General features: G+C 44.7%; 1 protein-coding gene across 2 annotated transcripts in view; it reads left to right on the top strand.

Moving 5' to 3' along the window:
• DIP2B (disco interacting protein 2 homolog B) overlaps positions 1 to 12,259 on the top strand; it is a 239,143-nt gene that overhangs the window by 126,756 nt on the left and 100,128 nt on the right. The window contains exon 3 of one of the 2 annotated variants that reach the window (XM_056119950.1): positions 9,835 to 9,963. In XM_056119950.1, the coding sequence (XP_055975925.1) occupies positions 9,835 to 9,963 (129 nt within the window). Of the gene's footprint in view, positions 1 to 9,834; positions 9,964 to 12,259 lie in introns of those variants that run through there. The other variant, XM_056119951.1, reaches the window with a different exon arrangement.

Genomic DNA, 12,259 nt, shown 5'->3' on the forward strand with positions numbered 1-12,259 from the left:
TTAGTTTCTTACCCCTATACCTATATAAGCATATATTTGATCATTGGAGGAAAGGAAAGAGACAATTGATTTTAGAAGATTGGACAGGTCTGCTCCAAGTGCTACATTTTATCTTGGACCTGAAAATGGAATACTCTCTCTCTCTCTCTCTCTCTCTCTCTCTCTCTCTCTCTCTCTCTCTCTCTCTCTTGTTTTAGGGAACAAAAACAATATTTATGTAAACACCAAATGCATATTACTATTGCATTTAAAGGTTGTAAACTTACATATACATTTAAAGTTTTGGCCTCACAATCAGTATTGTTACTTTTTTTTTTTTCCTTTTTCCATCACACCCAGCCATTAACGGGGGTTACTCCTGGCTCATGCACTCAAGAATTACCCCTGGCGGTGCTCAGGGGACCACATGGGATGCTGGGAATCAAACCGGGGTTGGCTGCATGCAAGGCAAACGCCCTACCCGCTGAGCTATCACTCCAGCCCCTATAGTTACTCTTAAGCAAGAGAAAAATGAAATACAGCTAGCCAGATACAGCGCAACATGTTTACACCGTCCTACTTTGTAAGGCAAACCAAAATTACTTCACTAAGACAACAGACGTGTTGAGAAAGGTGAGACATGCAGCCTAGACCAGTATTTGATTAACTCCACTTGTACTGAATGTTTGCTAAGATGGCGATTCATTGTATCTCTCTGCTGTTGTCTGCTGTTAGCTGTTTGGGCCAAGTTTCAAAGCAGGCCTAACATATCTAGTATTTAGAATTTATTTTTTAAAAATTTTATTTATTTTTAGCTGTAAGAAAAGTTGTTATTTTTATTTTTTGCTGTGATATACACATTTATAAAGTTGTTCATGATTGGATTTCAGTCACATAATGTTCCAACACCCAAACCTTCACTAGTGCACTTTTCCCACCACCAGTGGTTCCAGTCCCCCCACAGTCTGTCACTATCGCAGCCCCCTTTCTCTCTCTCTCTCCCTCCCTCCCTCCCTCCCTCCCCTTCACCCCACACGTACTCTCTGTGGCAAGCTTCCAACCATTGATCTGTCCTCCTGGGCCCGTTTACTCTCCCCTTGGTTATTAGTCTCATTACATATATATTTATATCCCACAAATGAATGCCATCATTCTATCTGTCCCTCTCCTTTCTGACTCATTTCACTCAACATGATACTTTCCACGTCAATCCATAAGCAGATTTCATGACTTCATTCTCCCTAACAGCTGCATAGTTGGAATACTCTCTTATTTTTGTGGAATCTGCTATATGTAGTATGAATTTCAAATTAAGAAAATTTAATAGCATTTTTATAATTAACTGTTTATAATTATAAATGCATATGTACAATTTTTAAATAAAAGATTAAGTTCAGAGTGTATGCATATACTGTAGCAGCAATAGTTGACTATATATATTTTTTGTTTTATTTTGTTTTTGAACCATACATAAGTGCTAGGGCTACTTATTCCCATCTTAGTGCTCAGTGGTCACTCCCTCTTATATTTTAAAAAGCAGAGCCGAGGTGGGGCCAGAGTCACAGTACAGTGAGTAAGGTACTTGCCTTGCAGGGCACTGACCAAGGTTCGATTCTTGGCATCTCATATGGTCCTTCAAGCACTGCCAGGAGTAATTTCTGAGTGCAGAGCCAGGAGTAATCCCTGAGCATTTCCGAGTGTGGCTGCCCAAAATTAAACATTTTTTCAAAAGCAGGACTGGAGCAATGGTACAGAGGTTAGGGCATTTGCCTTGCAAGCAATCAACCCAGGTTTGATCCCCCAGCACCCCCTGTGGTTCCCCCGAGCACTGCCAGGAGCAAACCCTGAGCATTGCCCTGGTGTGGCCCAAAACCCAAAAAATAAATATAAAATGAAATTTTAAAAAGAAAGCAAAAAGCCAAAAAAATTCAAAAGATTAGCTATAGGCAGGGAGATGACTCCATGTTGAAGCACATGCCTTACAAGCACATGCCAGACATAAGCCGTGGGTTTGATCCCCAGCACCACGTGGTCCCCTAGTGCATAGACCTCACAGCACTATTAGCTGTGGCCCCTCCCCCCAAAAAAGATTAGCTACAGGGTTTCATTATTAATCCCCATATACATACTTGACACAATTTTGTTTCTAAGAATTCATATTTCACCCCCCCCTTCAGCCACACACACACACACACACACACACACACACACACACACACACACACCCCTTTCATACAGTCGCTTTGGAAATTGACGCAGGTGTATTAAACATTTGAACCACAGCTATTTTGTCAGAAGGTTGTGTTTCTGACGTGGTTCTGTACCCCCCAGGAATGCTTACTGACAAACCTGTCAGCAGCCTATTGAAACTGCAGTTTGACCTTTGGGTTTCACTTCTGGAAAGTTACATGAAATGTTTATCATGATTTTAGACCCAGAAGAGACCTGGTCTACTTGGATGACTAAGTTCTCAAGGGAACAGATAAACACTGCACCAGCATTGCTCGGAGAATAGAGTATTGTGAATCCTTTTGGTTTTTGTTTTTATTTTAATTAATTAATTAATTATTGCTTTTTGGGTCGCACCTGGCAATGCCCAGGGGTTACTCCTAGCTCTGCGCTCATGAATTACTCTTGGCGGTGCTCGGGAGACCATATGGGATGCTGGGAATCGAAACCTGGGTCGGCCATGTGAAAGGCAGATGCCCTACCTGCTGTGCTATCGCTCCAGCCCCCGGTTTTTGTTTTTAATACCAATTCAGTGGATTTCTTGGCTCTCATTTCTCATCAGATGTCTGTGTTGGTGTTCCATTTCCCTGTGGTGTGCTCTGATTGCCCTGAGGTGATCCTCCTCGGTAGAAATTCTGCTCTAGGGGCTGGAGCAATAGCACAACGGGTAGGGCATTTGCCTTGCACATGGCCAACCCGGGCTCGATTCCCAGCATCCCGTAGGGTCCCCTGAGCACCGCCAGGAGTAATTCCTGAGTGCAGAGCCAGGAATAACCCCTGTGCATTGCCGGTGTGACCCAAAAAGAAAAAAAAAATTCTGCTCTATAATTCTTCCTCCATCAAAAGCGTCCTCTGTGAGTCTCCCTCACCTTCCTGTCATTTCATGTAATAGTTTTTAATTCTTTAACCTACCTTCTAATCAATTACATTGAAAAATGCAAAGTACAAAAATAGATGAGAGAAATAGTTAAATAAATCTCAGTGGGGTGGGAGAGAGTCCAGCATATAGGCCAACCCAGGTTCAGTCACCAGCATCTCATATGGTACCCCTGACCAGCCAGGAATAATTTCTGAACTCAGAATCAGAAGTAAGCTCTGAGCACCACTGGGTGTGGCCCACAAACAAGCAGAAATACACAAAAGAAAAACCAGAAACCCCCCATCCTAGAGCCGGGGTCCTACCCCCTGCACTCCAGCACCAGAAGTGGCCATAACCCCAAGTAAACTCCAAAGAAGTAGAAGAAATGAATAACAAATGGCCGTCTTGTCTCTAGAATTAAACTCACCTGGAGGAAGGGCGGAAGTGTCCTTGGGGTGGGATGGAGGAGGGAAGGGGCACTCTGCCAATGGGTGTGGTGTTGGAACAACGTAGGCATGAGAAGTATGATTAACAGTAGTTTAAGTCACAGTGCCTCAGAAATATGGCAAAGAGAAAAAATAGATAAAACTTTCATGCTACCCTTTTCCAAGCAAGAATCCTTATTCTTCTCACCCTATGGATTATTAGCTGTTGAGCCATGTCTTTAGGTTTGCTTGATCCTTACAAATCTACTCGTTAAATTAATTATGATAAATAATTAGTTAGGGCTGAAACAATAGCACAGCGGGTAGGGCATTTGCCTTGCACGCAGCCCACCCAGGTTCGATTCCTCCTTCTCTCTCGGAGAGCCCGGCAAGCTACCAAGAGTATCCTGCCTGCACAGCAGAGCCTGGCAAGCTCCCCGTGGTGTATTCAGTATGCCAAACACAGTCACAACAAGTCTCACAATGGAGACGTTACTGGGCCCGCTCGAGCAAGTCGATGAACAACGGGAGGACAGTGCTACAGCACTAAGTGGTTAGTTAAATATTTGCCCTCACCACAGCAATAAGCATAAAGCCATTGTTCAAATGCGATACTGGTTTAAGTCAAATTCTTTTCTCTGTGATTATAAGTCAAGTGTAGCTCCTGTCCTAATCTGATTTCCTTCCTGTATCTCTCATCTGACCCTATAAATAGAAATAGCCTCTTTCTATTTTTTGTTTTCTATTTCAAGTTAATTGGAATGCTCTCTCTATAATTTGCTACTGAATGGCTAAAAATCTATTTAGAATTTTTTCCCCAGTGTTTCACATGATAACAATTGATTAAAAAAAAAACCTAGTATCTAGTTGCTGACTGATTTATATCCTAAAAAATTTGGGTGCACTTAAGCTAAACTACTGATTCTGATTGCTTTCCTCTGGTAACTTTCTTCATAACGTTTTCTGAGTGAAAACTGGTAAGTGAGGCTGATCTGGATTTGAATCCTGGCTGTGCGTCTTCTTGGCCCTGTGACTTTGGCTAAATTAATCCATGTCTGTTTCCTCTTCTGTACAAAGGGTTATAGTGATGGCTTTATAGAGCTGTTGTGAGGAATAGATAAGATGAAATGAGGAAACTGTAAAAAAACGTACATGCCATGATTTATAATAGTTCTCTTTTTTTGGAGGTGTGTGTGGAGGGGGCCACGCCCAAGAGTACTTGGGGGCTGTTCTTGGCTTTGTGCCAAGAGTTACCTCTGGTCGTGCTTGGGAACCATGTATGGTGCTGGGGAGCAATTTGGGGTTGGCCCCATGCAAGTGCTTATATCACCTGTGTTATCTCTCCGGTAGATTCCAATGTTAATGTTTCTGGAATCAGTTGTTGTTATACCACAACTCCCACCAAAGTCCCAGCACCCCTCCCCACTGTCTACGATCCCCTCTCCCTGCTGTGTCCCCCACTTGGCAAACTCATTTCTATAGACTTATTCTAAGGGTCTGTTTTCATTGACCATAATTTATTCCCTTCCTGTGTTTATATTTCACAGATAGTGAGGTTATGTGGCATTTGTTCCAATTTAACTCACCTTGCCCAGCACATCTTCCAGTTCCATTAAACTGTAGCAAACTGCAGGTTTTCATCTGCAGATTTTAGTTGAGTAGTATTCTATTATGTATGTGTACAACAGTTTTTTTATTCATCTGGAAGCAACTTGGATAATTTCCAAATCTTTGCTATTGTGAATAGCACTGCATTGAGCATAGGAGGGCAAATATCTTTGAACATAAATATATTTTCGTTCTTGGGGTAGATTCCAAGAACTTGAAGCACGGGTTCAAATGGAAGTTCTATTCTTAAATTTTGACAAGTGTCCATGCTGTTTCCATAGAGGCTAAACAAGATGACATTCCTACTAGTACTGGATGAGAGTTCCTTGTTCATCACATCCATGCCAGAACTTAATGTTTTTTGGGGGGCGGAGGGTTTTTTTGTTTGTTTGTTTTTGGGGCCACACCTGACTGTGCCCAGGACTCCTGGCTCAGCACTCAAGCAAAGATCACTCCCAGCAGTGCTTGTGGGACCTTAGGGATACTGGGGGACAGGACCCATGACAGCTTCCCAGGGCCCAGAGAGATAGGCACAAAACCTGTTTCTGGTCTTTTTGCTGTATGTTATTCTCAGTAGTGTGAGGTGATAATCAGCTCATTGTCAGGTTAGTTTGCATTTCTTCCTAACTCCTTGAGAAAGCATTTTAATCACAGATATTTGCATATTAATGCAAGTGTTGACCATTATTCTAGAGTAATGAAATTTTAAAGAGGTATGAAAATATTAAGAACTCACTATAGTTGTTCTTTGCAATGGAATATCAAGAGAATTTCGTTGATTAAAAGCTTCAACCCTTGGGGCTGGAGCAATAGCGCTGCGGGAAGGGCGTTTGCCTTGCACGCGGCCGACCCGGGTTCAATTCCCAGCATCCCATATGGTCCTCCAAGCACCGCCAGGAGTGATTCCTGAGTGCAGAGCCAGGAGTAACCGCTGAGCATCGGCTGGTTGTGACCCAAAAAGCAAAAAAAAAAAAAAAAAAAGCTTCAACCCTTAGGGTTTAGAAGATAACTAAGTGGATTAGAGTGTAAGCTTTGCTAAAAAGCATACAGGAACCTTGGTTTTGATCCCAGACACCCCATGATCCCCAAACACTGGCTAGAGTAGCCCTACGTACACTCAGCCAAGAGTAGCTGCTGAGAGTTGCCCAAAATCCCCAAAAGAAGGACACCTCCTTACCGCACCCCCGCTAAAAAACAAAAACAAAAAAAAATCCTCTCTTCCCAGAAACTAAGCTTCAGAACCCCCATTTTCAAACATAGTCTGCTGGATTTTATATTTTATAATGAAAATACAGACCACCTGGAATCACTGTTTTTTAAGGGTATTTTTTAAGGGTAGAATATCACAAATCACAAATCAAATCACAAATCATCCTGTTATTCGTCGATTGCCTCGAGCAGGCCCCAGTAACGTCTCCTTCATCCTAGCCCGGAGATTATATTCAAGGCTCTTTAGGAGAATGAGACCCATCATTGTTACTGGTATTTGGCATATTGGGTACGCCACGGGGAGTTTGCCAGACTCTGCCGTGTGGGCAGGCTACATTCGGTAGCATATAAAAGGGTAGAATATAAAAGCAGTATAAGGGCTGGAGCTATAGTATAATGGGTCAGGCACATGCCTTGTATTCAGCAAGCCCAAATTTGATCCCTAATACTCCTTATGATACCCCACCAAGTATGATCTCTTGAGTGCCGCACCAGGAGTAACCCCTGAGCACCACCAGATATGACCCAAAACCCAATCCCCCCGCCCTCCCTCCCAAAAAAATGCACTACAGGGCTAATGAGATGGGTCAGGAGCAGATGCTTGGCTCACACAGGAACCAGAGTTCTGTGCCAGCACTAAATGGGCCACTGAGTGTAATCAGGAGGTCTTAAATACTGCCATGGTGTGGCCATCGTGGCTCTGATCAGCACAGCATCTCTGGGTCTGAGCATTGAACTCTCTGACCTGGCCAGCTGTGTACCCCAGGGAGTGTCCCTCAGGCCTCCTGAGCATTGCTTGGGAGGGACCCCACAAAAAAATATAATTTTTAAGGATCCTTCCAGGATGGGAGAAGCATGCTGAAAGTAGACTATAGACCAAACATGATTGTCACCCATTGCCTCTTTTGCAAACCACAACACCCAGTAAGAGAGAGAGAACAAAAGGGAATGCCCTGCCACAGAGGCAGGGGGGATGGGGGGTGGGAGGGATACTGGGATCCGTGGTGGTGGGAAATGGGCACTGGTGGAGGGATGGGTACTTGATCATTGTATAATTGAAACCCAAGCACAAAATTTGTAAGTCTGCAACTGTACCTCATGATGTCTCACTATTAAAAATTTTTTTAATAAAAAATGTATAATTTTTAAATTAAAAGACACTTTAGTAGGGAGCATCTTAAAATATAGTCTTTTGCTTTGTTTTTGGACTACACCTAGCGATGCCCAGAGAGTACTCCTGGCTCTGCATTCAGAAATTACTCCTGGCGGTGCTCTGGGGACCCTATGAGAGGCTGGGGCTCAAAATCGAATCGTCTGCATGCGAGGCAAATGCCCTACCCACTTTACTGTTGCCCCGCCCACCCCTCCAAATATACGCGCTTAACATTTAAATCCGTATATAAAACATCTAAACCATTTTTAAAAATGAAAGATGTTTGTAAATTATTACTTGGGGGTGTGGACTGTGGACAGGACTCAGATGAGTGATTCCTGTGCTCCATGTGTGCCCACCAGGTTGACTGCTTTTCACTTAGTCTGTGATGGTTACTTAGCCCAGGATGGTGCCGCCCATGTCTGGTGCTTAGCAGAGGCAGATGCAGGCAGGGCTCAGCTGACACTATTTGTGGAGCTCCTCCACATGCTGTCCTCACACGGGGAAACACCTGATTGCTAGGAGGCTCACTTCCTGTCCCTGTAGTACCTGAGTGTCCTTCACTGAGGTTTATGACCCCATTGATCACACTTTTTAGACCACTTTCATTCTCCTTTTTTTTTTCTTTTTGGGTCACACCCGGCGATGCTCAGGGGTTCCTCCTGGCTCATGCCCTCAGGAATTACTCCTGGCGGTGCTCGGGGGGACCATATGGGATGCTGGGAATCGAACCTGGATCGGCCACGTTGGCTGCGTGCAAGGCAAATGCCCTACCCGCTGTGCTATCGCTCCAGCCCCTCATTCTCCTTTTTCATTTTTTCCTACTTCATAAGCGAGGGCCGGAGCGATAGCAGAGCAGGTAGGGCGTTTGCCTTGTACGCGGCCGACCCGGGTTCGATTCCTCTGCCCCTCTCGGAGAGCCTGGCAAGCTACTGAGAGTATTCTGCCTGCATGGCAAAGCCTGGCAAGCTACCCGTGACGTATTTGATACGCCAGACCCAGTAACAAGTCTCACAACGGAGACGTTACTGGTGCCCGCTCGAGCAAATCGATGAACAACAGGAGGACAGTGCTACTTATAAGTGAATTCTCAGCAGTTATGTGGTGCTTGGGAGCAGTGCTGTTGCCAAAAAAGTGACATCTTTCTGCCTTGGTTTGCTATGTCTGCATCACCTTGCTCAACAGAGCTAAGGGATCCTAAAGAGGCGAGGGACGTGACTCAGCAGTAGAGCTCTTGTCTCACATGCAGACTGCAGGTTTGATTCCTCACACTAGAAAGCAAAAAACAAAAAGGAGCAAAAGCAGCAAGGAACCCTTAAAGATGAACATCCTGCCATTCGCGACATAGCTCAACCTGGAACATGATGCTGAGTGAAACCTGCTCATGGCAGACGGACAAATGCTGGATACATTCTGTTTACATGGGGATTCTAAACTAGCAACCTCAGGGGTAAGAGTGGGCGTGGCTGACAAAATCTGGGTCAGTGTTTCCCACTGTGGGTGAGACTGCCCCCTGGGGGATGCTGGAACCATCACGGGGGGTAGTAGCACTGTAGCACGGTCCTCCCTTCATCGATTTGCTCCAGCGGGCCCAGTAACGTCTCCATTGTGGGACTTCTTGTTACTGTGTTTAGCATATTGCGAGATACTCTCGGTAGCTTGCCAGGCTCTCCGAGAGGGGCGGAGGAATCAAACTCGGGTCGGCCAGGTTGGCCACATACAAGGCAAACGCCCTACCTCTGTGCTATTGCTCCAGCCCAGGGGTGGTATTGGATACGCTTGGGGTATTGGATGTAGTTGGAGGGCACTTTTTCTTTGTTTTTGTTTGGGGGACCACACCTGGCAGTGCTCAGGGCTTTCTTCTGGTTCTGTACCCACGGTGGTGCTCAGACGACCATAGGAGTTGTTGGGGATTGAACCCTGGTAGGCCACGTGCAAGTCAAGCACCTAACCCACTGTAATATCGTTCCATCTCCCACCCCCCTCTATTTTGGGGGGCACCCTAGTTTTACTTAGGTTGAATGTTTATTTGGAGCAATCTTTGGTTGGGAGGCTGAAGTTCTTCAGCTTTTCTCTGAATCACTGTTCAGCTTCGGGAGTCATATATGCCTCTTAGACTCCCACCCCACCTGTTCTTTGAATCTCTGAAATGACCTTTTCACTATGCATGTTTCTTATTGCTGTTTCTCTCCTACAGCTGTAAGGTAAATTTTGTAGCCTGGATGTTTTTGTATCATTTTAATATAAAGTTCTTTAACCCTCTACTATAGCTGGCATAGTTTTGCCTACTTCAAAGTGTTGTGACTCAGTGCTCAGAAAAATATTAGCCATTTCTGTTTTCAGATAACCATCTTCTAAACTTCCTTTCTTAGAAGCTGATTCAGCACTACAGAAAGAACATAGAAACCAGACACCTGCTCCATCTGCAGCGCAAACTTCTGCTCCTTCTAAGTACCACCGAACGAGATCTGGGGGAGCCAGGGATGAACGATATCGATCAGGTGAGAAAGGATTATCAAATTCCCAGTAAAATTGATTTTTAGCAAGACTAGTACAAACTGTATTCTCAGAGAGGTCGTATTGTTTGGGTTTTTTCCCCTTTACACCAACAGGTCTACATCAGTTCATTTATTGAGTCCCCTATTATGTCACGTTGAGTAGAAACTCAGAGTTTTTGGAGATATGACAGCAAATTAGACCATTTCTCTACTTAAGGGGGGAAGAGGAGCCAGGCAATCACAAAGGCGACTAATAAGTAAGGAAATGTAGGATTAAGGTCAGGTTTGGAGAAGAGGCCCTGTTGTGTTTGCCAGAGTTGTTGATTAACTAGTCTCTCAACTGTTAGAGTTAGGAAAAAACAGAATGAGATTCCAAATTACTAAAAGCTTAAATGTTATTTTTCCTTTAAAAGTACCTATGGGAAGGGGCCGGAGAGATAATATGGTGGGTAGGGTGTTTGACATGGCTGACCGAGTCTCCAGTACCATATCTGGTCCCCTAAACCCTGCCAGGAGTGACCCTTACATGCAGAGCCAGGAGTAAGCCCTGAGCACAGGGTATTACCCAAAAAACAAAAGTAGCTATGGGAAGAGGAAGGCGTCCTTGCTGTGCTAGAAGTGGGAATGTTCTCCCCGATGAACTTAGACGAGAGGCTCTGGGTCTCAGAAGCATAGTGGCCTGGCAAGTCCTTTCCGTGCCCACCTGCTGTTCACTAGCACTAAAATTCTCTAACATTGGGGTTGGAGCAATAGCACAGTGGGTAGGGTGTTTGCCTTGCACGCGGCCAACCCAGGTTCGATTCCCAGTATCCCATATGGTCCCCCGAGCACCGCCAGGCATAATTCCTGAGTGCAGAGCCAGGAGTAACCCCTGTGCACCGCCAGGTGTGACCCAAAAAGCAAAAAAAAAAAAAAAAAATCCCTAACACTTCTATTGTTTAAGTAGTGAATTGAGACTGGGGAAATTTGCATGCAGGAAGCCTTGGATCAGTCCCTCACACTAAATGACCTCCTGGATACCAGCCAGTGTGGCCCTGGAGGCCTCCAGCACAACAGGACTCCAGCAACACTGCATTTTGGGCCATAACATTAAATCACCGGTCTGGTTGGTTGAGAATCTCCAGGAGTGGCTTCCTGGGTACCCTCTGAACACCACTTGGGAAGTCCCCCCAAAACAACAACAGGTGTATATCACATCCTCTCAGAAACTGCTTGAGAGTTAATGAGCAAACGGAAATGGTTGGAGGACAAGCAACCTTGGCCCTTCTGTGAGCTGATATTCTCAGATATGTATTTTTACACACTGGAAGGTGTGAGAACAAGAAATGTTCTATTGGAAAATGAGGTTGCAATGAAATATCATCTCACACCACAGAGACTGGCCCACATCCAAAAAAACAAGCAACCGGTGCTGGCCCGGATGTGGTGAGAAAGGGACCCTCCTTCACTACTGGTGGGAATGCCGACTGGTTCAGCCCTTTTGGAAAACAGTATGAACGATTCTCCAAGAATTAGAAATTGAGCTCCCATTTGACCCAGCAATACCACTCCTTGGGAATATATCCCGGAAAGGCAAAAAGTATAGTCAAAATGACATCTGCACTTCTATGTTCATTACTGCACTGTTCACAGTTGCCAAAATCGAAAAAAACCTGAGTGCCCGAGAACAGATGACTGGTTAATGAAACTTTGGTGCATGTATACAATGGAATACTATGCACCTGTTAGAAAAGATGGAGTCATGAAATTTACATACAAGTGGTACTACATGGAAAGTATCATGCTAAGCAAAATGAGTGAGAAAGAGAGGGACATAGAAAGATTGCATTCATCTGGAGAACATAAAGTAACAAAATAGGAGACTAACATCCAAGAATAGCTGAGATAAGTACCAAGAGGTTTACTCCATGGCTTGGAGGCCAGCCACACTTGCTAGGGGGGAAAGACAGCTCAGATAGAGAAGGGAACACCAAATAAAGGGTGTTGGAAGGATCCTCCCAGGATGGAAGATGCATGCTGAAAGTAGACTATAGACCGAACATGACTGCCACTCAATGCCTCCTTTGCAGACCACAGCACCCAAAAGGAGAGAGAGAACAAAAGGGAATGCCCTGCCACAGAGGCGGGGGGGGAAGCGGGGTGGGAGGGATACTGGGATCCGTGGTGGTGGAAAATGGGCACTGGTGGAGAGATGGGTACTTAATCATTGTATAATTGAAACCCAAGCACAGAAATTTGTAAGTCTACAACTGTACCTCATGGTGTTTCACCAATAAAAATTTTTTAAAAAAGAGAAGTA

Source organism: Sorex fumeus, unplaced genomic scaffold (assembly GCF_029834395.1).
Source record: "Sorex fumeus unplaced genomic scaffold, SorFum_2.1 ptg000042l, whole genome shotgun sequence".
NCBI classification, from domain to species: Eukaryota; Metazoa; Chordata; class Mammalia; order Eulipotyphla; family Soricidae; genus Sorex; species Sorex fumeus.